General features: G+C 34.1%; 4 protein-coding genes and 1 non-coding gene across 19 annotated transcripts; 3 read left to right on the top strand and 2 right to left on the bottom strand.

Annotated features, from left to right (window-relative positions):
- Positions 1-2,520: 2,520 nt before the first annotated feature.
- On the top strand, positions 2,521-5,307 carry LOC118037670 (probable amino acid permease 7). Of its 3 annotated transcripts, none has more exons than XM_035043730.2 (8): positions 2,521-2,743; positions 3,013-3,127; positions 3,220-3,453; positions 3,577-3,670; positions 3,795-4,009; positions 4,200-4,333; positions 4,412-4,639; positions 4,860-5,307. In XM_035043730.2, the coding sequence occupies exons 2-8, from the start codon at positions 3,061-3,063 to the stop codon at positions 5,259-5,261; spliced, it is 1,374 nt and encodes a 457-aa protein (XP_034899621.1). In that variant the 5' UTR covers positions 2,521-2,743; positions 3,013-3,060; the 3' UTR covers positions 5,262-5,307. The 3 variants fall into 3 exon arrangements, with proteins under 3 accessions (XP_034899621.1, XP_034899623.1, XP_034899622.1); XM_035043732.2 differs by having other exon boundaries at positions 2,535-2,648; XM_035043731.2 differs by lacking the exon at positions 2,521-2,743 and adding an exon at positions 2,764-2,904.
- Positions 5,308-9,657: 4,350 nt separating this feature from the next.
- LOC118037668 (berberine bridge enzyme-like 8) lies at positions 9,658-11,663 on the top strand. Its single transcript, XM_035043724.2, has one exon. It carries the CDS (start codon positions 9,913-9,915, stop codon positions 11,515-11,517), a length of 1,605 nt encoding a protein of 534 aa, XP_034899615.1. The 5' UTR covers positions 9,658-9,912; the 3' UTR covers positions 11,518-11,663.
- Positions 11,664-11,893: 230 nt separating this feature from the next.
- On the bottom strand, positions 11,894-17,967 carry LOC118037669 (probable amino acid permease 7). Of its 7 annotated transcripts, XM_073409562.1 has the most exons (10): positions 16,175-16,303; positions 15,788-16,092; positions 15,488-15,581; positions 14,328-14,448; positions 13,999-14,232; positions 13,796-13,889; positions 13,365-13,579; positions 12,912-13,045; positions 12,589-12,816; positions 11,894-12,429 (listed from the first exon to the last, which is right to left on the bottom strand). In XM_073409562.1, exons 4-10 carry the CDS (start codon positions 14,395-14,397, stop codon positions 12,028-12,030), a joined length of 1,377 nt encoding a protein of 458 aa, XP_073265663.1. In that variant the 5' UTR covers positions 14,398-14,448; positions 15,488-15,581; positions 15,788-16,092; positions 16,175-16,303; the 3' UTR covers positions 11,894-12,027. The 7 variants fall into 7 exon arrangements, with proteins under 7 accessions (XP_073265663.1, XP_073265661.1, XP_073265665.1 ...); XM_073409560.1 differs by having other exon boundaries at positions 15,788-16,319; XM_073409564.1 differs by having other exon boundaries at positions 14,146-14,232; positions 15,788-16,319.
- On the top strand, positions 16,566-16,637 carry TRNAD-GUC (transfer RNA aspartic acid (anticodon GUC)). The gene has a single exon. It is a non-coding gene; the product is annotated as a tRNA-Asp (tRNA).
- Positions 17,968-18,106: 139 nt separating the features above from the next.
- On the bottom strand, positions 18,107-22,969 carry LOC118037666 (vacuolar cation/proton exchanger 2). Of its 7 annotated transcripts, none has more exons than XM_035043723.2 (13): positions 22,572-22,969; positions 22,040-22,254; positions 21,532-21,795; positions 21,378-21,445; positions 21,262-21,290; positions 20,963-21,159; positions 20,661-20,873; positions 20,433-20,570; positions 20,047-20,163; positions 19,916-19,969; positions 18,867-18,983; positions 18,548-18,644; positions 18,107-18,401 (listed from the first exon to the last, which is right to left on the bottom strand). In XM_035043723.2, the coding sequence occupies exons 2-13, from the start codon at positions 22,058-22,060 to the stop codon at positions 18,391-18,393; spliced, it is 1,326 nt and encodes a 441-aa protein (XP_034899614.1). In that variant the 5' UTR covers positions 22,061-22,254; positions 22,572-22,969; the 3' UTR covers positions 18,107-18,390. The 7 variants fall into 7 exon arrangements, with proteins under 7 accessions (XP_034899614.1, XP_073265673.1, XP_034899611.1 ...); XM_073409572.1 differs by having other exon boundaries at positions 22,040-22,165; XM_035043720.2 differs by having other exon boundaries at positions 22,040-22,165; positions 22,654-22,969.
- Between the last annotated feature and the right edge of the window lie 3,144 nt (positions 22,970-26,113).

Raw genomic sequence — 26,113 nt, 5'->3', positions numbered from 1 at the left:
TGTTAACAAACCTTAAGTGGTTGCCACCAATTAATTTAAAGCATACCAACGTATGAACACTATTTTGTGGGTTGCATGTACGGTTTTGTTGTATAATATTTAATGCGAAACTTATAAGTAAAATCTTTTCATTTCGTAGGGGTCGCTTCAAATTATATATATTTTTCTTAAGTTAATAATGTTGTAAATACGTTCCCTTATATGGGATTCCTATAATATATATGTTGACCGTTTTAAATATTGTAAACAAATTACATAGACAAAACTTTCATGTTACCGTAACGTTGTAGGTTGAAAACTACAATTATTGTTGTATTGAAAAATATTGCATGTGTTAAGACCGACATTAACGACACAAAATTTAAAAACAAATCGTTCAATGAACATGTATTTTGTACCGATACTATGCGGGTTGGAAATTGATATTAAATTTTGTTTGTAGATATGGACGCGAATTGGTTTAATGCGCTTTTTGATGAGCATTATGAAAATGTTATGAATAATGTTGGTCGATAAGTGTCTGATGGGTTTGTTGGTACAAGTTCTGTAAGTGGTTTTGGAGGTAGTTATGGTGATGGTTATGTAAACTATAATAGTGAGGCTCAGCACGACGACCTAAATCAATAGGATGACGATGCCGTTGGAGATTTATTTTGGCATAGAGAGTGTGATCGCACTAAATTAATTATATGCACGGCTGGAGCACTGGCGATGTATTACAATACGTATATTTATAAAGAGCCATGTATGGATTCATACAACACTGGCATGCGCTGGTTGATTGAAATTTTAAATGAGCATTGGATTCGTTGTGTGAACATGTTTCATATGGATGCTGAGACATTGAAGAGTTTGGCTTTTGAGTTGGAAACGATGTACGGGTTGAAACCGTCTAGACGGATGAGTGTTATTGAGAAAGTAGGCATGTTTCTCTACACTTTAGCTCTCAGTGCGTCGAATAGGGAAGTGCAGAAGCGTTTTCAGCATTAAGGTGAAACCGTTTCTAGAACTTTCAACGAGGTTCTTCGTTCTGTGTGCTTGCTAGCAGTTGATTTAATCAGACCAGTAGATCCAGAATTCACGACAACACCATTAGAAATTGAAATGAATCTCAAATACATGCCCTATTTCAAGGTAAGCAATAATTAGTACAAGCTGTTAAATATTTCAAAAGGTTACAATCAAATATTTATGTGCAATTAAATTGATTCGGAAAAAAATATTTTTTTGTATGTAGAATTGCATTGGAGCGATTGATGGAACACATGTACGTGCATGTGTTTCACAAGAAAATCAAATACCTTTTATTGGTAGAAAAGGTATACCGACGCAAAATATAATGGCAGCATGTAGCTTTGACATGCAATTTACATTTGTTTGGGCTGGGTGGGAAGGTAGTGCTCACGATACAAGAATATTTTATGAGGCGATTGGAAATACAAACATACAATTTCCACGGCCATCTGAAGGTATTAAAAAAAAAATTTGTGCTTGTTGTTCAGCTGGTCTAATTTGTTTTTATATGAAGTATTTTGTAAGTATTAATCAATTCTAACATTTATGCAGGGAAGTATTATCTCGTTGATTCAAGATATCCGAATGAGTACGGTTACTTGGGTCCATATAGAGGGGAAAGATATCATCTTCCAGAATTTCATCGATGATGACAACCACGGAGTCGGGAGGAACTATTTAACCGAGTTCATTCATCATTACAATGTGTAATCAAACGTACATTTGGAGTTTGGAAGAAAAGATGGCAAATCTTGCAAACCATGCCTTAGTTTCCATATAAATCACAGGTTAAAATTGTTGTCGCATCAATGGCGCTACACAACTATATTCGACGAAAGTCGGGCCAAGATGTTGCCAACAAGTTTGATAGCCATCCTGATTTCGTTCCTCAAGATATTTTTTCTAATGTCATTCCACAATCACAAACAAGTGGACAGCAGGGGGCGTCGCGTATGGATTATATTCGTGATGACATTGCTAATAGTTTGATGGGACAATAATGTTTAATTGTAATAACAAAACACGCTTTTATTATTGCCGGTATTTATATGGAAAAAATGTTTTATTTCCTCTTAACACAATGAATTATTTTATTAATGTTCTTTTTATTTTTTTCATTTCATTTTATTTAGTCATTTTTGGTACAAAAGCAACCACAACCACAGTTTTAACCAAACACATTAAATTAGTTTTTCTTTAATCTTAATTTCAATCATAATTTTAACCAAATACCTATTTTTTCAAACCAACCTTAATTAAAAATACTTTTTATAAAATAATTTTTTTCAAACCACAACCACAATATCTACCGCAATACTAAATACACTTTTATTATCTGTCTATCCACCTCATGTACGTACTGGTTTCACGGGTCCTTCTGGAGTTTTGTCATCATACCCACACTCAAAAAAGGATTAAATTTTTTTTGTTATAGTGTTTCAATGTTTGATGACAACTCATCATCAAACTCTGACAACAGTAACAGAGAAAAGAAACACATGTTAGTGAAAGGGCTGTGAGTGCTGTTAACCATCATCTGGCCCTACAAGGCTAAAGGCAATGTTATTGACCAAAAAGAAAAGTGGGGAAAGGTGAACTAAATATGGAGTCAAATGGGGCTATCAGACATAGTGGTATGTTTTAGATTCAAGTATCCGAATCTTTAATCAACCTTGATGAAAAGGGTTTTCAGGGTAGAATTTCTTAATCAACCTCCATTCACGAACAGGTCGGGGTTCTTTCTTTTCTTAATTACTGCATCAAATAGTTCTCAATTCTGTGTCTTCCATATAGGATAGCTGGTAGGATATTCTCACCAAGAGAAATGGAGAAATCTTAATGATGTGAGAGGGATAGATACAAATGACCACATCAACTATTATGACATGTGTAGGGCATAGTGTTTTACATCATTGCTATGCAATGACCACATCAACTATTATGACAGTGTTTCTTTCAGATCTTGTTGAGCTTAATCCTTACATTTTGGATTTACAGGTAGGAAATTTGTAGCGAACTTTATTGCCTCCCTTGAATTTGATAGTCATGGCAGTCAAACATGAGCTAGAGAATAGTTTGTTGCTTGATGATGATGGGCGGACAAGAAGAACTGGTAATGACACATCCAACTTCCCAGTCTAATTTGCATATTTTGTTGTGTGCTCTGTTAATCTTGAGTTTACCTCCTGCCGGAAACTGAACCAGGAACCTTATGGAGTTGCATAGCTCATATAATTACGGCAGTTATCGGCTCTGGTGTTCTGTCTTTGGCTTGGAGTGTAGCACAGCTAGGATGGATAGCAGGTCCAGTTGCCATTCTTTGCTTTGCTATTGTCACCTATGTTTCTGTTGTGCTTCTTTCTGATTGCTACAGATATCCTGACCCTGTCACTGGAACACGAAACTACTCTTACATGGATGCTGTTAGAGTGAATCTTGGTAGCAAAACACCCACTCCCTTTTAAACCTTGAGCTTATTTTGTTCCCTGAATATTCATGTTTGGGAATGTGTAGATGATCTACCTTCTACAAGCATCCTAATTTTGAGTGGTGACGTTGCAGGTAAAACCCAGACATGCCTTTGCGGATTGTTTCAGTATCTGTTCATGTATGGGATTTGCACTGCATATGTTATTACCACTTCGACTAGTATGAGGTACTTCCATGGTGAATTTCTTGATTTATGCCTTGTTTTATTCCAATTATCGAGCACCATTATTGTCTATGCCATAGTGTTTCGTTTATTGTGAAGTTTGAGCCATTATCTAACAACATTGCAGCGCAATTCGACGATCATACTGTTACCATGAAAAAGGTCATAATGCACCATGTGAATACGTGGATACTCCGTATATGCTGATGTTCGGAGCTATTCAGATTGTAACATCACAGATACCAGATTTCCACAGCATAGAATGGCTTTCAGTTCTTGCTGCAATCATGTCTTTTGCCTACTCTCTTACAGGATTTGGACTTGGCTTGGCTACAGTAATAGGTAGACGTTTTTTCATTCTCTATTATCAGAGGCATCTGGCTTTGCAATTGAAATTCAATCCTCAGATACGAACAAATCTGTGAAAATTCAAAATTGCAACAAATATGTTGTATTGAAAAAAATAATCATGGATCACATGTTTTTGTAGAGTCAGCTACTTTGCCTTTAATTTATTTTTTTCTAATTGCAGAAAATGGGATGATCAAGGGAAGCATTACGGGTGCCCCAGCTGCTACTAGAGCTAAAAAACTATGGTTAGTCTTTGAAGCTCTTGGGGACATTGCTTACGCCTATCCATACGCACTAATTCTTCTGGAAATTCAGGTCTGCCCTCTGTTGTCCAAAATTCATTATCTTACAGCTTATCAGAGCTAAAATGAACTAGAAAATTGTTAAATGAAGGATACTTTGAAGTCACCTCCACCTGAGAACAAGACCATGAAGAAGGCATCGATGATTGCTCTCTTCTTGACAACATTATTTTACCTCTTCTGTGGATGCTTTGGATACGCAGCTTTTGGCAACAGTACTCCTGGAAATCTTTTGACAGGACTTGGATTTTATGAGCCTTACTGGCTCATTGACTTTGCTAATGCTTGCATTGTTCTACATTTGGTTGGAGGCTATCAGGTACTTCCCTTTTACTCTCTTCCCTGCTTTAAAAGTAAAAAATATCCTACGCTAACTGCAAACATGCTTCCTGTTTCCATCAAATCCATTGCATCTCCTGTGTCCTAGGCGATGCTCTGTTTATTCTGTCGCGAACAATAGTTGGACGAGGATTTCATTTTAAAGCTTGCAGTTTGATAAGTTTTTGAGTTACTATGATACATGTTTCTTTCTCTGTCAGCTCTTCAGTCAGCCAGTATTCACGTTTGTAGAACGTTGGTCCTCGAAGAAGTTCCCAAACAGTGGATTTCTGAATAACTTCTACAGCATCAAACTCCCACTGTTGCCTTCTTTTCACATTAATATTTTCAGGATATGTTTTCGAACTGCATATGTCGTGTCAACTACAGTGATTGCCACTGTTTTCCCTTACTTCAACCAAGTTCTGGGGCTATTAGGGGCCTTAAACTTTTGGCCATTAGCCATATATTTCCCTGTAGAAATGTATTTTGTACAGAACAAAATAGAGGCGTGGACAAGAAAATGGGTTGTTCTCAGAACATTTAGCTTTGTTTGCTTTCTTGTATCAATTGTAGGCTTAATTGGGTCGATTGAAGGAATTGTAAGTGCTAAATCTATGTAGAACCGTTTTTGTTTTTACTTGGATCAATGATTTATTAAAAAGAGGTGATTTAAATAAGTATTGTAGGCAATATTAATTTTCTAAAACTAAACAACAAAGAAACCAAGCAAATTCTGGCAGTGTTCTTGGCCAGCTAGCCTGTAAATTTCAGCAAGATATCAGACAATATCACAATCCCATAAGTTAAATGAATTCATGATACTTTAAAATCACCTCCCTCAGAGAACAAGACAATGAAGAAGCCCTCGAATATAGCAATGATTGGCATAACATATTTCTACCTCTGCTGTCAAGGCTTTGGTTATATATGCTAGGCATCGCCGCCGCCATCATCCGGAGTCATGGTGGAACATATTCCACGGCTGGCTCTCCTTGAAACAATAGCAAAAATGGAAAGGCTCTGCCGGTTGGCAAATGAGAAGTACAGTTATCAATTTGTCACCATGTCCAGTACACTTACTTGGCATTAAAAACCGTGGATGACAATCAGCATACAACTGCATATATAAAATGAAACTCTGCTTGAGCAACTAAACATGGTAGCTAGGCATATGACCAAAGTCAGGAGCTATACTTGTGTTAAATAGGTAAGAGTTCACCTTTGTAGTGTATTATTGTTGGGTTTTTCAAAACAAATATACACAGCAAAAATTGTAAATTTAAATTTTTTCAAGAGTCCCGAGAATTCTATTAGACAGATCTAAAGTTGTTTACGGTTTATATAAAAATTAGCTAAAAATCAAATGTTTTTGTTAACTTGCAATTTGCTTCAAGGTTGGATTGTCGCAAATTACAAGCCGTTTAAATGTCTGGCTTCTAATAATAACCCACACGAACCACCAATAAAAAATCTCTTAAACCCTTTTAGTTGAGAGATATTGTCATACCTTAGAATGTTAACTCTTTTCTTTTTATGTTTTAAGTGTTTAAGCATTATACTTTACTCACATTTAACTTCTTTCTCTTGGAAAATAAAAAGCATAACATTTTATTTATAAAAAAACCTAAAAACCCTATAAATAATAAACTATCAATTGGTCCCTTGAATAATATCACATATATTATTTTAGGATAATTTTAGAATTGCAATACCTTATATTAATTACATTTTAGTCTTCAATTTCTAAAATTTATTTACAATTAAATCACATTTGATTAATCATCTCATTTTAATTTATGATCAATAGCTTTTATGTATGTGACTTATTATGTTCCCTAATAAATTAGCCCAAATATAAATCATAATCCTAAATAAAATAAGATCAAATTAATTAAACAAATTAATTTATTATCAATTCAATAACTTATTGATTTATATTTGAAGATCAAGTACAATGTCTAGCAACCCATTTGTTATAGTTCATGTTATACCCAATATCAAGGGTGGTGAATCCTCTCTTGATTACTTAAAATACATTTATATAGTTCATGTTATACCCAATATTTGCTCATTTATTACCCTAGATTAGGACAATGTATAGCAGAATCAAAATATAATACTCATTATGTAATATAACTTAGTAATATCAAGTCTAAAGATCACTTACACAACCTGCACATGAGCCTTTTCATAAACACACGTAATTTCTCCATATGAAATTTTCATGCAGGTTAGTTCAGTATACATATTATTTGACAAATACCTACATATTAGTTTTAGATATCCATCATACCTCAATTTATGAGAACAACTGCTTTCTTTCATAAAGAAAAAAAAAACATAATATGTACTAGTTTAAACAACTCTAATCAATATTTAGTCTTAATAAAGCATTGATTAGGAATATTTAGAAACAATGCTTTGATATAATAAGAATCTCATGATTATAACAACTTTATAATTTTTTTTGCTAAATATTTTTGTCCCAAGAACTTTATCTTTACTCTAAGTTCATTGATCAAATTATTATATTTATTAATAAAAAATTTGATGAATATTAAAGATAAATAAGTTTTATTAATAAATTAAATATATTTACATGAATAAGGTTAGTTCCACATGTAACCAACCGAATGGTTGTAGGACATATACATTAACAATCTCTTACTTAAAACCAATCATTTATGTATCAATATCATATCTATCTACTTGACGATAATGTTTTTACTAGAATATTGACTTAGTAAGAGAATCTTCAAGATTGTCTTTAGTAGGTACTCGCTTTATCCTTACATATTTTATTTACGTGATTCTTTAATCAAATAGAATTGTTTATGTATATTTTTTAATCTTTGATGAGACCTTGGTTTCTTTGATTGTGTAATGGATCCATTATTATCACAGTACATGGCTATTGGATCAACAATGCTAGGAAACACACCTAATTCATTGATGAACTTTTTGATTCAAACAATCTATTTTGTCTCCTCAAACATAAAAGTGTACTCAATTTTAGTTGTAGAATTTATTTTGATCTCTTATTTTAAACTCTTCTAACTCAGTACCATTATTTAGAGTAAAATATAACCCAACTCAATTTGCTATTTTCAATATCTTATTGAAAACTAGCATCCAAATAACCATGAACTACTAGTTCATCTCCTCTAAAACTAGAAAAACATTATTAATTCTTGTTAAGTATTTAAGAATATTTTTAACTATCTTCTAATGACTCTCATTTGGATTAGATTGGTATTTAATAATTCTACTCAAAGCATAAGATACATCTATATGGCCTTACATAGCATCACATATATTATATTATGGAACTTATATCCATAGTGTATGGAATTATTTCTATATTATATCTCTCAATTTGTGTTTTAGAATACATATCCTTAAAGAGAGAGTATTATATGTGAAATAGATAATTATTATCTTTTGGATTCTTTCATGCTAAGTCGTTTTAACATCTTGTCTATATACATGAATTTAGACAATACAAGCATCCTTTTTTAGATCTATCTTTATAGATATTTTTATTCATAGTATATGGATTGTTTCTCCTATATCTTTCATAAAGAAATTCTTGAACAACCAATGTTTTACTAAATAGAGCAAAGAAATGTTGTTTTCTATTAATAATATGTTGTCTACATATAATATTAGAAAATAACTTTAATCTTACTAATTTTTTATAAACACAAGTTTCATTCATATTTTTTTAAAAAAATCAAACTATTTGATTATCTTATGAAAATAGATATTCCAACTCCTCAAAGCTTGCTTAAGTTCTTAAATGAATTTTTATAGCTTTCATACTTTATTGGCAAATTCCTTGAATTTTAAAAACTTTCAAGTTGTGTCATATGCACCTTTTCTTGTAGATTCTCATTCAGAATTATGATTTTGACATCCATTTATCAAATCTTATTATCATAGTATATAGCTATAACAAGCAAAATCTTCATGGATTTTAATATAGTTATTGGCAAGAAAGTTTTATCAAAGTCGACTTATTTGTCTTTATTTATAACATTTGGCAACTAGTATAGCTTTGCGTATTTGTAGATTGTCTTTAATGCCAGTCTTTCTCTTAAAGACCCATTAACATTCAATGGGTTTTATCCCTTCAAATGGATCAACTAAAATCCATATCTGGTTGGTGTACATGAAATCCAATTTAGATTTCATGGCCTCGAGCCATTTTTTTAGAATTAATATCAGATATTGATTCCATATCTCAATGGTGCATAACGTGTCTTACTAGATCTACAAAGTTCTTATATTTCTTAAGCATCAGGTTGAACATCTAATGTTATAGCCTTAACTCCTTTCAATAACAATTATTTCTTTAGAAAGATAGCATATTTTGATACAAATATTTTTGCTCAATATGATGATATAAATAATTTCTAATAGTTTCTTTTGGATATCCCACAAACTTATATTTATTTAATTGAACTCTTATCTTTCAGATATAATATACTTTAAGAATGATAAGATTGGTTTTCCTACCATTTCATATCTCATATGAAGTCTTATCAACATATTTTTATGGAACATTATTTATAAAGTAAGTAGCAGTATATCCCCACAAAGAAAGAGAAGACATGTAAAACTCATCATGGATTGCATCATATCCAATAAAAAGTAATTTCTTTTTCATTGGTTGGTTTGCCTTGCTTGCTTCCACAAGGTTTATTTTTTTATTTTTTTTTTATTCAGTGTCTTAGATGTTATATTATTATATTGTTTTCATTCAAGTCTATATTTTATTTTAAAGATTGAATTTTATTTAATATAATAAATATTTTGAATTATAAATTATTTTATTTATTTCAAATAATATGTGAAATATTGCGTGTATTACGCATTCAGCACACATTTGTCACAGAATTATTGCACACCAATTCTAAGATAAGCCTTTACTCATCGTCTCTGGTTTTGCCAACGTTATGTACGATGTGTTGCGGGCTTTGACATATGGTTTAACAGCCAATTCATCTGAGATGATTGTTCATTGACCCTTATGGCATGTGGATCCATCACTGTGGCTGGCTCTTTAATGGCTTGTAATAAAATATCACAATCGGTGAGCGAGACTTGACGCTAGGACAAATGAAGCTTCCCAACGGTATCCTGTAATAAAGCTCCTTAGTAAAGAAGCAATGAAAAATAGCAATACAAGCAAGAGAATAATATAGAAACAGGCTGTATAAAGTTCATCTTCGCATTGAAGACTAAGCGAAAAAAGAAGCATATAAGGTAATGAGAACTCTCATCTCTTCAATACTCAGAATATTTCTGTTCTATACCTCAATGGCAACTCTAGATCCAATCCAAGAAACCTTTCTCCAATGCCTGTCTACTCATTCTTTAACCTCCACACCAATCTCTGAAGTCACGTATTTCCCCAACAATCCTAACTACTTGTCAGTTTTGAATTCTTACATCAGAAACCTTGTATTCACATCTCCTACAACACCAAAACCTTTGTTCATTGTAACCCCCACTCATGTTTCTCACATCCGGGCATCAATCATTTGTTCCAAGATTCATGGTCTTGAAGTTAGAATCCGCAGTGGAGGCCATGATTATGATGGTCTTTCTTATGTGTCAGCTGTGCCGTTTATCATGGTTGACTTGTTCAATATGAGGTCTGTTAGTGTTGACATAGAAGATGAGAGCGCTTGGGTAGAGTCAGGTGCTACACTAGGGGAAGTTTATTATAGAATTGCTGAAAAGAGCAAGACTTACGGCTACCCTGCTGGAGTTTGTCCAACGGTTGGTGTTGGAGGCCATTTAAGTGGAGGTGGATATGGTAACTTGATGAGGAAACATGGTTTGTCCGTTGATAATATTGTTGATGCAGTACTGGTTGATGCTAATGGTAATGTTTTGGATAGAGAAGCAATGGGGGAGGATCTTTTCTGGGCTATTAGGGGAGGAGGTGGAGCTAGTTTTGGAATCATTGTTTCATGGAAAATTAAGCTGGTTCAAGTCCCTGAAGTTGTCACTGTTTTTAGAGTTGAAAGGACTTTGGAAGAAGGTGCATCAGATATTGTGTATCAATGGCAGCATGTTGCTAATAAAATCGATGAAGATCTCTTTATAAGGGTGGTCCTGAACCCAGTTACTAGGAAGGGGCAAGTGACAATCAAGGCCAAATTCAATGCTTTGTTTCTTGGAAATGCACAAAGACTTGTTTCTCTGATGGATGAGCAGTTTCCTGGAATGGGATTAGTGTCCACGGACTGCAAAGAAATGAGCTGGATTGAGTCGGTGCTGTTTTGGTCCAATTATCAAATTGGTACATCTACAGATGTTTTGCTTGAGAGACATTCAACAAAAGAGAAGTACTTGAAGAGGAAATCTGACTATGTGCAAGAGCCTATTTCGAAGACTGATCTTGAAGGAATATGGAAGAAAATGATCCAATTGCGAAAGCCAGTATTGACATTCAATCCTTATGGAGGAAAAATGAGTGAAATTTCAGAACTTGACACCCCATTTCCACATAGATCAGGGAACATTTACAAAATCCAGTATGCAGCAAGTTGGAAAGAAGAAGGTGCTGAAGCTGTGGATCACAATTTGGATCTTATCAGAAAGCTTTACGATTACATGACTCCATTTGTGTCAAAATCACCTAGATGTTCATATCTAAATTATAGAGATATTGATCTGGGTATCAATGAAATTGGCAATGCTAGTTATGAGCAAGCTAGTGGTTGGGGTACCAAGTATTTCAAAGGCAATTTTGACAGGTTGGTGCAAGTTAAGACCATGGTGGATCCTGGTAATTTCTTTAGGTATGAACAAAGCATCCCATCCCTTGAAGCTTCTTCTTCGAAGAATAGAATGTCAGAGTGAGTGGATGCCCATTTAAATAAAACAAGGCCTTTAATAGCTTCTTTGGAGTGTTGGCTATATAGTATATACCATGGAAAATATTCTTTCACAGTATCAGAAAGATTGTCTGGTATTTTTATGCATTATCAAATGTTACAGATTCAATATTTCCTTTCAGAGGCTTGGATATGATGGTTCAGGTTTCCTTTCCAGTTAAAGGTAATCCATGATGAGGTTTTATGGCTCAAATCTTCTACTGTGTCAATAACATGGTATCATGAGTTTAATTGGAGGAATTCACTAGTTTGCAGTGCTCACCAACTTTCCAGGAAATTGCATGCTTCTTCTCAGTATTAATTTTCTTTAATGACTATTGATGGTAGAAAATTTAGTTGCCTTCTAGCAAGCAAGGAATCTGTATCCTTATATTAGAACAGGAAAGGAAAACATGAGGCATAATAATCTCGTCTTCCAACATAATATATGATCGCTGTAGTCAACTGGCAGAAATTAACTCAGTAAGAGAGTCTCTCAGCCAAGTTTAGCACTTATAATTCCCTCAATTGACCCAATTAAGCCCACTATTGTTACAAGCAAGCAAAAAAAGCTAAATGTTCTAAGAACAATCCATTTTCTTGTCCAAGCACCTATTTTCTTCTGCACGAAGTACATTTCCACGGGAAAATATATAGCCAGAGGCCAAAAGTTCAAGGCTCCTAGCACTCCCAGAACTTGGTTGAAGTATGGGAAGACCATTGCAATGGCAGTGGTTGACGCAACATATGCAGTTCGGAAACATAGCCGGAAAAGATTGATATGAAGAGGAGGAAATAATGGAAGTTTGAAGGTGTGAAAGTTATTCACAAAACCACTACTTGGAAATTTCCTACTGAACCAGCTTTCAATAAATGCAAACACAGGCTGACTATATATCTGCAAACAGAACATAAAAATACATAAACCATGAGCAAACTGATAGATTTTATACAAAAAATAATAATAGTTAGTTTTTTTGTAACAGAAAAATGAGATCCTCAAAAAAGTTGCAAATGTTATTTTACTGTTGTTTTGAGAAGGAAAGAAAATTAGTACCTGATATCCTCCTACCAAATGAAGAACAACGCAAGCATTTGCCAAATCGATGAGCCAATAGGGCTCGAAGAACCCGAACCCTGTCAAGAGATTTCCAGGTGTATCATTGCCGAAGGCTGCATATCCAAAGCATCCACAACACAGGTAAAAGAAAGTTGTGATAAATATTGAAATCATCGAGGCCTTCTTCATGGTCTTGTTCTCTGGTGGAGGTGACTTCAAAGTATCCTTCAAGCAAAAGATTTTGTAAATTCACTTCAGTCCCCCAGAATTTGTTACTAGTTTCTGCAACGAAATTGAATTCAGAAAAGTAGAAGCGAAACCTGTATCTCAAGCAGAATGATCGAGTATGGATAGGCAAAAGCAATGTCCCCTAGTGCTTCGAAGGCTAGCCATAACTTATTGACAGTAGTGGCAGCTGAGACTCCAGTAATGCTCCCCTTAATCCTCCCATTTTCTGCAGTTACATAAGTAAATTTTTAGAGATAACGTAGCTGCTTCTCCCAATGGACTATCCATGCTTATCTTACATACCAACTCTGGTTGCCAGAAGAAAGGTGATTCAAGGCTCTGTGGAGAGTCACTAATCTCTCCAGTCAGAAATTTACAAATCCTCCAAGTAAGGTTTCTATTCTTTTCAATACACAGCCTCAGAAACACAATGGAGAATTGAGCTTCAAGAGCTGCTTGCTGTAAGTGACTGAAAAGATGGACTTTCTAGCAGAGCATGATGCCTATCAACAGGAAGAAAGAACTGAACAGATTAGCAGCAATACCTATTACTTTTGCAACACCAAGTCCAAATCCGATAAAAGAGTAGGTGAAGGACATGATTGCTGCAATTACAGAGAGCCACCCCATGTTATGAAAATCTGGAATCTGTGACATTACTATCTGAACAGCTCCGAATAGCAGCATGTAGATGGTATCACCATATTCACATGAAGCTTTATGCCCTTCTCTATGGTAACAATTTGATCTTTGAATTGCTCTACATTTAAAAAAAGAACACATATTATACAAATACCCTTGTCGTAAACATGAAATGAGCTAGCAATCCACAAGGAAGAAAAGATAGGAAAACAACCAACAAAATACAGGTGATGTAGACAAAAAAAACTTAATATTGCAAGGGAATTAATCCAGAACAGTCTCAAACCCAAGGGGTTAAAAAGGGTGTAAATCACAGAATTTAGCGAGGAAGTACCTCATGCTAGTTGAAGTAGTAATAACACAAGCAACACCAGTCCCATACAAGCTCAGATATTGAAGCAAACCACAAAACCATGTCTGTGTTTTACCTGAACTATCACTACATCAAATTAGGAAGCAAATAAGGAATATCCTAACTGAAAGGTACACGGGGATTTACGAGACAAGCTCAAAGGTAAAGCGAATGTGTTTAACTGCCAAGATTTACTCTAACAGCATGCATGTAAGAGTAGTTTCGTGTTCCGGTTACTGGGTCAGGGGACCTATAGCAATTGGAAAGGAGGAATGCAGAAACGTAGGTGACAATCGCAAAGCAAAGAAAGGACACTGGCCCTGCTATCCAACCTAGCTGTGCTGTACTCCAAGCCAAGGACAGGACTCCAGAGCTGATAACAGCGGTAATAATATGTGCAACGCAACTCCATAAGGTTCCTGGTTGAGTTTCCCAGAGGCACCAAATTCAAGATTGAATTGAAAAAAATGCGGTAAACTTTAAATACATAAACTGGTCCTTGGAAATTATTTACCAGTTCTTAATGGATGCCCGTCATCATCACAGCAACCATTTGCCAGTTCAAGAGGATGTTGGACTGCCATGATTATTCAATTCACGGCAGGAAATTATGTTCACTAGAAGTTTTCTACAACCTGGATAGCCAAAATGAAGGGCCGAAGTACTCTTAACTATTTCAGAACTGAACACAATAATTAGATACATGAACAAATGCGGATACATAGTATGCCTTTCAAGAAAAAAGTTTGAAATATTTGTTCACCTCCATCCCCTCGGAACCTAATTAGGTTTTTCTTTCACTTCGTAGCTAGCATTTCTACAACAATTCTTTGCTGGATTCTTTGTGGAGGAAGGGTGAAACTATACTAAGCAGGAAATTCCATACAGATACCGACTTATCAACGTAATAATACCAAGAAAGAGTAGCAACTTTCTATCCAAGGTCATGTGTGATTATAACATTAATGAGATGATTTAATTTGAATGGGTCAATCAACAAGGACTGGTTTCTAATATCCCACAGATCCTACCGAGTTGTTAAATGCACGAAGTTAACAGCTAAAAGCCATTATCCAGTAAAAGGCATTTCCTCTTTCATCATAAAAAAGGTTAGCAACACCTATGGTGCTTGTTCCATCACAACCACCTTTCCAAGAATCTTTCATTTTGATTTCTCTACTTCCTTCTGTACTTCTGTAATTACCATGCAATCATGAATCAAGAGTTCAGCTAAAAACTGGGAAGAATATCATAATTAACACTTGCTGGGAAGCATGATTCTGATCACAGCATTCCAAAAGGCCATTTTTTTTCCTGTAATTTTCTCGCCTACAATAATATCATACATGCAGTTAAATTTTCTAACCAGGAAAATGTTGGTTATTTCTCCTATTAGAGGAGTCTCCCATTTTCCTACCATACTTAGATTCACTGCCCTAATAATGGGTATGACAAAAGATTTTATGGGAGAAGACACTCGCTCACATGCTGACAACTACAAAGAGTTGGAAGGAAAGGACTAAGCCAGATACTTGTTTGTAGCTCAAAAGTTCATCATCAATCAAGCTTATACCAACCTCAAAATTTGGCTTCATGCATGTTTATCAAGTTTCTCAAACAAGTCCATCAAATGGAAAATTAGGAAGAAAGCAGAGAAGGGTTGAAGTCTCATACCTTATGCTAGTAGCAGAAGTAATGGTATAGGCAATTCCAGACCCATATAAGCTCTCCTCTGCAAATATTCCACACACTATTTGGCTTCTCTCTCCTGAATTTGAGTTGTCTAGTTGTCAGAATTCTGAACTTACTACTTCATCAGAAAATAAAAAACAGTAAAGAGTTTGAGTACACTAGAGGCCACTGATTGTTTAAGCAATCAATAAGACTATTACTATATAAGACTGTAATTCAATGTCTTAGTCAAAGATTGAGTGATTTAGTGCAATACGTAACAAAAGTTGGAAGAAGGGATACCTTCTCTCAACCATAGCCAACATAACACGACAAACTATAAATGGAACAGAGGACAAAAACGTGTTTGATTGAAGGACGGAGACGAAGACAGTGAATACTTTCATATAAGCAAACTAATTTATTCCATCTTCAAGTGCAGATAAGCTTTAGATAGATGCATAGCCAACTCGGAACAGCTATCGAGATGGGATCCATGATCTCTGCTTGTGGTTCACAATGATGAGAATGAAGGAAGTGGGACTTGAACCATAGTATCACAGGTTCTTATCCCACCTATCAACTAATGAGCCACCATTGTTAGTTTGCTAATAAAATCAAATCATTTATAACGAGAACCAACAATTTGAAGCTTGTGAATGGAACAAATCTATGTGTATATACACTCACCCAAATACAGCTTCACAGCTTCCATGTAGGACCTGTTTCTGGTGGGGCCATGTTCAGGATCAGGAAATCTATAGCAGTCACAGAGAAGGTTTGTTGAAACAAGGGTGATTACTGCAAAAACTATCATGCATAGAGGACCTGCAATCCACCCTAGTTGAGCAATGCTCCATGCAAGAGACAGGACACCTGCCCCTATCACTCCTGTTATAACATGTGCTGTTGCCGTCCATATGGTTCCTTCAAGTATTTCAAAAAAAAGTTTAGCCCAATGAGGAAGGGAGGTGGTTTTAGATAGGACATTATATATCAAGAAATTCTTTGCAAAAAAATTCCACCTAGAATCTCATTTTTCATCTTATAGAGTTGTGTTATAAAACATAATGTCAACAAGGTCGTTGTAGTATAGTGGTGAGTATTCCCGCCTGTCACGCGGGTGACCCGGGTTCGATCCCCGGCAACGGCGTTTCCTTTTTTTTTTACCTTTGTCTGTCTATTACGCAAAAACAAAAAAAAATCATGTGCCTCGTCGCAAACACCAATCAAACCTACCACGCAAGCCATCATGGAAACCATTTTTTCTGATTCTTGGGAAAATCATTAACAAAAGAAGAGAAGACATGCAAAAAAGCTAAACCCTGAAGCAGAAGAAGATGAATGACCATTTCTATCTTTCTCAACAATGTTGTCTACGTAGCAGAAAGCATATGAAAACTAAACATAGAAAGGTAACAGAAGAAGACTAGATACCAGTTCTTTTTAGAGACTCTTCTTGTTCATCATCAGCTGAAGCAGAAGAAAAGCTTCCAAGTAATGGCAACTCTTCTGCTGCATCACCCATAGGACCTCAATTGATGAAAAGAACCAAGCAATGGTTCTGCTTTGCCCTCTTTTGACAAGTACGAAAAGTGAAGAACCGTGTCATCAACTAAATACTTGCACGTCCTTGGCTTAATGGATTGATGATCTTGTCCTGTCTCGTAAGCCTACGTAGTTTCGGTTCAAAGTATTTTTGTTACCTAACTTTTGAAAAGTTTCCGAACTTTTGTTGTATAAAGCAGGCCACTGGCCAGTATATATCTTGATGTAAGATATCAGAATAGTACAAGTCACATGGAGTAATGTTCTTGTTTGCACAGTTCTTTGTTTGAAATTTTTGTACAAGGGAAAGAAAATGATTGTAAGTTGGCTGGTTGTGGTGCTCATGACTCCTCGTTAGGTGACCCTTCAACTCCAAAGTTATGATTTAGGGTTAGATTGCATGGAAGGCACTGTAAAATGTTGTTGTTATCATCAAGTTTCTTGCCCACTGTTTTTACAGATGAAGACATTAAAGCGAGATCATGTCAAAGAATCATTAAGATTTTGCTATTATATCAAAAAATTATCTTAAAAAACTCCAAGAATGATCTTATATTACGGCACCTGCCCACATTTCAACAGTCACTTGGATTATGTCCATGATAACAGATCAAATTCAGATTGAGCATTTCCAAATTCAACTCTTTGGATAACTTACACCACGTAAGGCGATAGAAGGATGTTTCAATTTTCAACGCTTTCGAAATTCTAACAAAATAGCCAACTACAAGTCTGCTTATGAGTTATGACTATACCGTTCATGTTTGACCGGAACCTAAAACCCACCTGAATTTCAAACAAACTAGCCAGCTACAAGTCTTCATGGTAGCAGCTGAAACTGTATCCAGGTAGGCTTACCCCCCTGCCAGACCATATCCTGCAAATCTTGGCTCTTGAGGGAGGCATTGTGACATACCCATTTTTTGTTATTTTAACAACGGTGGAAGGTCTGGTGATATTCAACTTTGTCAGCATTCATGGAATTGCCAATTTATGGCATTCTTGAAGTGATGTATTACCAGTGTCGTTGAGTTGCCCTATTGCAATTAACAAATGAGCAACGATGGAAAGATATTCAGAAGAACAATAGTTACATTAAAAAATTGTTTTTTGGTTTTAAACTTTCTACAATATAAACAGTTCGACTTGTCATCTAAGCGGGGCTGCATATGATGAAAGCATATGCTGGAGGACGAACCAAAAAATCAGTAGGATACCTGCTCCATACTATTAAATGAACAAGCTCAAGCAGGTAGCAGGAAAAATATATTGTTTTGGAATGTGTGCATACACCAGAATATTATAGACTAACTCTTGATGATAACCCTCTTAAACTGGCTGTGGCAATGATTGTGGTGTTATGGCTTGCCTGCAAAATCACATTCATGGTCATATCATAAGTGAAATGGGAGGGGGGAAAGAGAGGCAAGAATAGCAAATAGTATTAGCCCAAGTGTTCAGTGGATGATAAGTTATTTGATTGGAAAGCAACAAAAGGAGAGTGCAAGAGCTGACCTTCAGGAGGAGGATCTTCATGAACAAAGAAACTTGCAGCAACAATTACATAGCAAAGGATGAGCATCAATCCTTTAAAATAATTAGAAGATCCTTCCTGCAGATGTATCATGACTACTTGAGAGATTGTTTGCGAACCACACAAAGCATGATGATTTATTGTTTGAATGACAAGCAAAATAACAGACTTAGAAGCCTCCTCGGTAAACATGCCAGCACATAGTGCATTCTATCTCTGAGTCATATTCTCCGTAATATTTTTCTTTTTTCTAGTACATAGCAAATATTATTTTCTTCTCTAAATAACAGACATACTAACCTGCAGAAAGAAGGCCACGACGATGACAGTAATGAAAAGAGTTGCAGTCTCAAATAGTCTAAAGTTTAAGTCCATGGGCTGCCCCACTATCCACCCAACGACCACACAAAAGGGAATCTACAGTAATGACAATAACAAAGATCTTAGAAGGTTATGCCAAAAGCAACATCTTATGTAATACAAATAACAAGAAGAAGCACATTAGTTAATGCATGAGATGCACATCACGTAAAAAAATATTTGTCTTATTTTTTAAATAAAAATGATTCATGACAATCTACAGTACACTATCACCAGTTCACTGCTGCAGTAAAAATTCAAAACTTGTATTTGTCTTATTTTCCAGATTCTTTTCTTTATTTCAAACAAGGGAGGAGCAGGAAGGAGTTTGTTCTCTCAAACCAGTGGCTAACTTGTGCCAAGAGCAAAAGATTGCATCTAGATAAACTGCTATCAGTGTGACTAGCAGTGTGTTTCCAGCTTCCATGAAGGATGAATAAAGAAATTATTGGCATTCCATTGTCATTGGATGAGGTTAAGAAAGGATATCATATAGTTCACCTTCAGCATTTTCTGAAACAGAACACTAGTGACTAACTTATAGCTTTAAAGTGAAGAGTTTCCGGCTGAGGATTGAAAACATGGCACACCTATTGAGGCTAAGTTAAATGGGTTAATGTAAGATGGTAGGCCCATGTCCAACATAGACCTCCAGATGCACAGGTTAGGAAGAGTGATCATTGGGAGGAGGGTGAGGAATATGAAAACTGGTCTGCTACTGAGGCTTGGTTATCATTTGCTGAAAAGGATGTTCTAACCAAATTGCAGAATTATTCAGCAGTTAGAAATAGTCAATGATTCCTCATTGCAAAAGATCATAGAAGATCAGAACTTCATGGAGATCACATTCAAATACATGCAAGTTCTAGTCATCAAGGCTGAATCTACTGAACACTGATGCAACTAAAATTCAGGAAAAAAACATGTAAATCTAAGGGAGAATGTACGTAACGAATCCCTATCTTGCATTCAATGACTGCAAAACTTACTACAAACATAGATATTTGTGTTGATGAACCTATTGCAATGCCCAATGATATATCCTGCAAAGAAACTTACAGTGATGAGAAGGCATGGTCTGAAAAAATTGCAAGAAGGTGAACGAAATTAAGTTTCTTACAAGCTTATCTTTCATAGCAAACATAATAGCACCAGCATGCTCTGCAGCATTCCCCACAATTGGGAGCAAGATAACCCCTATAAATGAAATTGGTATATTCCAGGTTTGAGATGTTCCCTACAAAGCAAATCACCCACCAAACAAGCTCAGCAGAAAGTCGCTAAAATGTGACCAGTAAACTTTGATTCTATAAAAAAACTGAAGTAGTATTATGTAGATGCTCTTGGACACTACTTCTATCTTAAGACTAATTACATGTATGTAAAAAATGAAAATCATGTCCTTGAGAAATCAACAGATCTCCATGAGATTATGAAAAGAATAAAAAATATCGAGGTGAGCATCTGATCAAACAAGGAGAGAAAATGTCAAACAGTTTGCATTACCTCTATGGCATCCACTAAATATTCTGATAGGATAGATATCCAAGCTGTCATTATTGAAAGCCAAAAAACTGATTCCCATTTAGAAATCTCCGGAGTCTCATCATCATCATTGTCACTCTCCCCATTCTGACTCCCTTCCTGAGTTCACATGATTTATCACATCACCAGTAACTACCACCCAAAGTGCTAAAAATAAGCAGACACTCGATTAAAAAAAAAATAGCCAACCTCAGAGAGAGGAATGTATGGATCTTTCTGGGTCTTTAATTGGAAAAAAAGATAGGCAGCATAAACCCCAAGCATAATGCAACTGCTAAATCTTGAAAGAGCCAGCTCTGACTTCCCATAATGCACCTCCGTGTGTGTGTAGTGCAGGACAGCAGGAAAAAGTAGCCCCATGACTGCCATCAACAGCAATCCTGAATTCACAGTAGCAGTTGCCTGCATGCCAACTTAGTTCAGCCATAGTACGAATGAGACAAGACAGAGACAGATAAACATTTGAAAGAAAAAAAAGCTAATATATGTACCTTGTTAAAAACTTGTTCCTTTCTGTAAAAAACAAGCCCGCCACAGAAGAATGCACACCCAAGCACCAGCAACATGTTCGATAAAATTGAGCCTAATAATGACAGCTGAACAACACGTAACATTCCATTTCTCATTGCATATATTGCTATGATGAGTTCTGTTGCATTTCCGAAAGTAGCATTTAGAAGACCCCCAACTGCAAATACATTTAATCATTTCAGAGATACAAAAATCAGTCAATGACAAAATTTACAGAAGCAAACACTGAAAGACATTGATTGTTATAAACATCCCATACTTGTAGGTCCTGTGTACAAGGCCAGCTGCCTACATCAGAGGAGAGAGGAAGCAAAATTAGGTGATTAAAAACCAAAAAGTCTTATAAAACTTGAAAAGCAGAAGTCTGATCCTTACTCTGTAGCGTAACCTAAACGCTCAGCCAAAGGTATTATACCCAGTAGACTCAGAAGGAAGACCAAACCCTGTAATCAACCTCAAAATACTAAAGAACCATGCTAAACAACAAGGCATGGTAACTAAAACAAAATATAGATAATTACAAACTTACATTATGCCCAGTCAAAATGTGGACGAGGATTGCAAGAGGCCCAAAAGGGATGAGCACATTTAGTTTATTTGAAAAAATCACAGTCTTTATGCTCTTATACACAACATTCCTCCACATCTTACTAACACCAGGTTGGAAACCACCAGGAGCTGATCCATACTCAGATATATGACCAGGTTGCATCTTTTGAGTGCCTAATTCCGGGCTAAAAAGACTCTGCTCCTCAAACTCATGTGGTGACCCATTTTGAGCTAACGTTCCCATCTGTTACAATAAAGACAGCTACGATTAGAAATCAGTAGTATTTGTACTCCAACCTATGATTCCTTGTTCCATAATCATGCAACTAAAGTTTCAACAAAGAATTATGATATTATATGTAGAATGACCATTCAACCGCGAAATGCAGCAAAACGAGGATCTTACAGAGTTTCTTAGAAATGTTAATAGTAAAACAAAGAAAATGAGCAAGCAAGCAACTTACTTCAAGTTGAGATTGAGTTCCTACCACTTGTAAATTTCGATCCATGTTATTGAATTATTATAAGCATAAATCTGTTTCCGCATCCATGAAAGCGCACGGCAGTATAGTGAGTGCTCACTGCAGTTTCCTCAACCTCAAATGAAAAGGGTCCTGGATGCACAGGTCAAGTAAATGCAACAAAACAAGAAACAGCATTACCAACCTGTGTTCACTGCCACAAACACGCTAAAATCCCTATCCTGCCAACGTAAAAGCCATAAAAAAAAAATCTTTAAGACAAAATTCGGTTCTTTTTCATTCATTGCAAATTCCAACCCAATTTCCAAACAAAAAGGCCCTAATTCAAAGCATTGAAATCCACCTAATTAAACAGGCACACAAAACAAACACAACCCAATTGCCCCATAAGCAAAGCACCAAAAACCATACCCACATGGGTTCAATGCATAAGCAAAACCATGAGAATCCAGATCAAGAATCCAATCAAATAACCAAATTAAACAAGTAAAACAAAAGGTGGTAGGCATGATAACATGGGATCTGAAAAGGAGCAAACCTTTACAGACAGTCGCAGAGCTTGTGGAGGATGTCAAAAAATAATTCAAAAAAAAAAACAGCAATAAGGAGAGAAAACCCACCACCAAAATAAAATCTTTGTTCTCTTTATTACTAATAAAAATCGGGATATAAATATATAATTTTTGTGAGGTGCTGTAGCAAATGAATTGTCCGTCTTCTTCGCTTGGTTTTTGGTTTTATTTATGAAAAACAAAAAAAAAGGAGGATTTTTGCTGATTTAAGACAAGACTGTAGAACCTACAACACCAGAGTACAACAACGGTGCAGCCCAAGATATGTTTTTTCTGTTTTATTAGGAGAAAAAAGGGAATTTCTAAGTTGAAAATATCTCTCAATAAATCTGATTTATTCTCTGTTACTGTTCTTAATGATATATTTCGAGGAAGTTTCGTGCTGTTGATAAATAAAGGCGCACTTCTCCTCCTCTTTTCTAGTTTAGTCAATTCGGACGCGCGCTACGCCGTGAATTAGAATAAAAATATAATATAATATAATATCTAGATATTAGTAATATATCTTTAAAAAAAAAAAATTTAATCATTAATTGAATAATATTTTTATTTAATATAAAAGTTGCCTTCTTAACTGAATGTCAAAGATTAAAGTGATAAGAAATAGCATAACTCAAAAAAAAAATGAACTCTACTTAATTAAGCAAATTTGTGATTAAAGTCATTTAATTTATTGAATTCAATAATTTTTTTTGTACAAGAGATAATTTTTTAAAAATATTTTTTTTTAAAAAAAAAAGAAATATATTAAACATTTGAAACTAAGATAGTATAAACAGATCATTGAAAAAAAAAAGATGAAGTTGTATTTATTTTAGTTTTGAGCTAAATAAAAGAATAAATCATTAATAATAAAAAGTGAAATTATATTTTTTTTAAATCAAAAGATAAAAAAGTAATAAAAAATAAATGATAGCTCCAATGCTACTAGTTCATGAACTCAATTTCTTTTATTATTATTTTAACCCAAACATAAAACAACAAAACTTAAAAAAAAAAAAAAAAAAAAAAAAAAAAAAAAAGGAGGTTATGCACGTTGGGCCAAAAAAAACCAGCCCAACCTGCGCTCCTAAACCTAGTATTTTTTTAATTTTTAATAGGATATGTGAGAAGTTGTCTATCCTAAATTTTTTTTAAAAAATATATTATAATAAATGATGCATGGTTTGTTTTTGTGCAAAATCTAACTACTTGATCACTAGAAAAAATGGATGTTGATTTATAAAAAAAAAAAAATTACTTTGACCCAAAACATAGAGAAAACACCCTAAGTATATTGATAAATCTATATATTACCTCAAAAAAAACAAAAATTAACCCAAATCCAAAAACATTATTGTGATCAGATCTGTCTTTTTAGGCAAGGAGAAGGAAAAAAAACCATCTCGATAAAACTTCTCTTATTAAATGGAACTCATTGATACCAATTTTATCCATTTTGATGGTTGGAATCATTATTAATAGCCATTTTCTCTTTCTTTTTTGAAATATGACAGCCTTTTTTTTATCTTCTAACAAAAAAAATATATAAAAAATAAAGGAAATAAATTTTGATAACAAAATTAAATTTCTGAAAAAAAAAAAAACAATCACCTTTGAACAAAAAAATAAAAAGGATGAAAATAAAAATTTTGTATAAAATTCAAAAATGTCATCTTGTTTACCAATCTTTTTCATTTTAGTTTTTTATTTTTTGATTCAATTCTTTCTTTAAAAAAATATGTAATGGAGTGTTAATTTAGATTTAATAATGCTCAATTTTTTTTTTAAGTTAAAGTTTCTTTATTCGAATATAATTATGTTGGATGTCTCTTGATATTATAATTATAAAATCCAGCTATAATCGAGTGGTGATTCGCTAACTTAAATTCTATCTATACGTCTTCTCTTGCATTACCGAGCATGAGCGGTTTTTTTGCGGAATTGATAGTATTTTTTGGAATAATTACTGTTAAAAAATATTTTTTAATGCCAAAAATATTAATTACTTTTGTAACGGCAGTTGAAACGATATTGACTTCTATTTATTTATTATCTATGTTACGCCAGATGTTCTATGGATACAAGCTGTTAATGCTACAAATTCTTATTTTTTTTATTCTGGACCACGAGAATTATTTGTTTCGATGGCTATAAACCCAACTAGATTTTTATCACAGAGAGAGAGAGAGAGATTGAATTGTTTACTCGTGAATTGATGTGACCACCGACCAGTCCTCAACCTAATCTTAGACTAGATCTTATAATTATTTATTTGCTACAAATCGGGGATGCTACAATATTAATAAATGTGGAAATTGGTAAATCAGTTGTTAGGCTAGTATATATATATATATATATATATATATATATATGAATGTGGTGTGTTGATATAATTGTCTAAATCAATTAATGTACCCACCTCCATCTCATCAAATATCATGAGAGTGAATTTAAACATTAGGTTAGTGAACCATATCCAGGTAGATGGATCGATAAATTCACCTCTTCAATTAATCAATAATGGTAAAGATTATAATAAAAACTCCATCTATAAGGTTGTATTTAGTTAGCTATATAATGGATCAATATTTTATACTAAAATTCATTTTCTTGTAAGGTTCAAAAGCATAATAGAAATCGAAACTCGTAAGAAGAGGATTAAAAAAGATGCTAAATTCAACTTTTACTTGGCTGCATGTTAAACTTAAAATATGAAACCTCTATTACCAACCTTAAGCACCTTGAATTATAGAAAATAAAAGATTAACATAAATGTGTGACTATTTATTATTCAAATACTTAAAAATTTAAATTCTTTAACATAGTAGATTTCGGAACATTATCATATTTTATAACATGAAAAAAACATATAAAAAAAATAAAATGTATTTCATTAGAAAGATAAAAATATAAATATAAAATAAACATGTTTTGTAATAGTATCTCAAGTGAATCATGATAGATTTAAATAAAATTTTAACCATGGTAAATGAATGAATAATGTTTTCATTTTCTACCAAGTTATAAAGGCAAAACTAATTTCATCTGTGCATAATATTCTATATATCAATCTGATTACAAATATAGGAATAGAAAATATAGAATTTTAACTTATACTATGTATATATCAATCTGATTTTAGAAATAATTGTCTGTATTTTATTTAAAAAAATATTAATTGTATATTCTTGTGAATAACTTATACTATGTATATAGTCAATAAAAACAGAACTTCGTTCACGCTCTTGTAAATACCAAGATACGTAATTAATTTATTATTCAACAATTAAAAAATCTTATTTTATAAATATTTTTATTTTCAACACTTTATTAATAAGAGAATAGGAGGAAAAAACAGGTTGATGCTATTGTCAAGCATATTTGTAGACAGAAATAAGTGAACTTTCTAAAGATGAAAGAAAGGAATCCCTTTGTATCAGAGAAAAAGACAGAACAATGCTATATATATATATATATATATATATATATATATATATAACTTTCTATTTGTTTATTTATTTTAAAA

The sequence above is a fragment of the Populus alba genome, chromosome 1 (assembly GCF_005239225.2).
Source record: "Populus alba chromosome 1, ASM523922v2, whole genome shotgun sequence".
Lineage (NCBI taxonomy): Eukaryota > Viridiplantae > Streptophyta > Magnoliopsida > Malpighiales > Salicaceae > Populus > Populus alba.
This window is presented reverse-complemented; position numbering and strand designations above follow the sequence as displayed.

Coding starts and splice junctions, on each gene's coding strand:
- LOC118037670 (XM_035043730.2), top strand. CDS start 3,061: ATGGCAGTCAAACATGAGCTAGAGAATAGTTTGTTGCTTGATGATGAT. Junction 3,128..3,219: donor TGGGCGGACAAGAAGAACTG/GTAATGACACAT, acceptor AAACTGAACCAG/GAACCTTATGGAGTTGCATA. Junction 3,671..3,794: donor ACCACTTCGACTAGTATGAG/GTACTTCCATGG, acceptor ACAACATTGCAG/CGCAATTCGACGATCATACT.
- LOC118037668 (XM_035043724.2), top strand. CDS start 9,913: ATGAGAACTCTCATCTCTTCAATACTCAGAATATTTCTGTTCTATACC.
- LOC118037669 (XM_035043725.2), bottom strand. CDS start 17,012: ATGGGTGATGCAGCAGAAGAGTTGCCATTACTTGGAAGCTTTTCTTCT. Junction 15,582..16,174: donor AGCTGTGAAGCTGTATTTGG/GTGAGTGTATAT, acceptor ACTCAAATTCAG/GAGAGAGAAGCCAAATAGTG. Junction 13,580..15,487: donor ACTTCTGCTACTAGCATAAG/GTATGAGACTTC, acceptor TTTTAAATGTAG/AGCAATTCAAAGATCAAATT.
- LOC118037666 (XM_035043715.2), bottom strand. CDS start 22,060: ATGGATCGAAATTTACAAGTGGTAGGAACTCAATCTCAACTTGAA. Junction 21,160..21,261: donor CTTGTACACAGGACCTACAA/GTATGGGATGTT, acceptor ATGTATTTGCAG/TTGGGGGTCTTCTAAATGCT. Junction 18,984..19,915: donor CACAAATATCTATGTTTGTA/GTAAGTTTTGCA, acceptor TCATTACTGTAG/ATTCCCTTTTGTGTGGTCGT.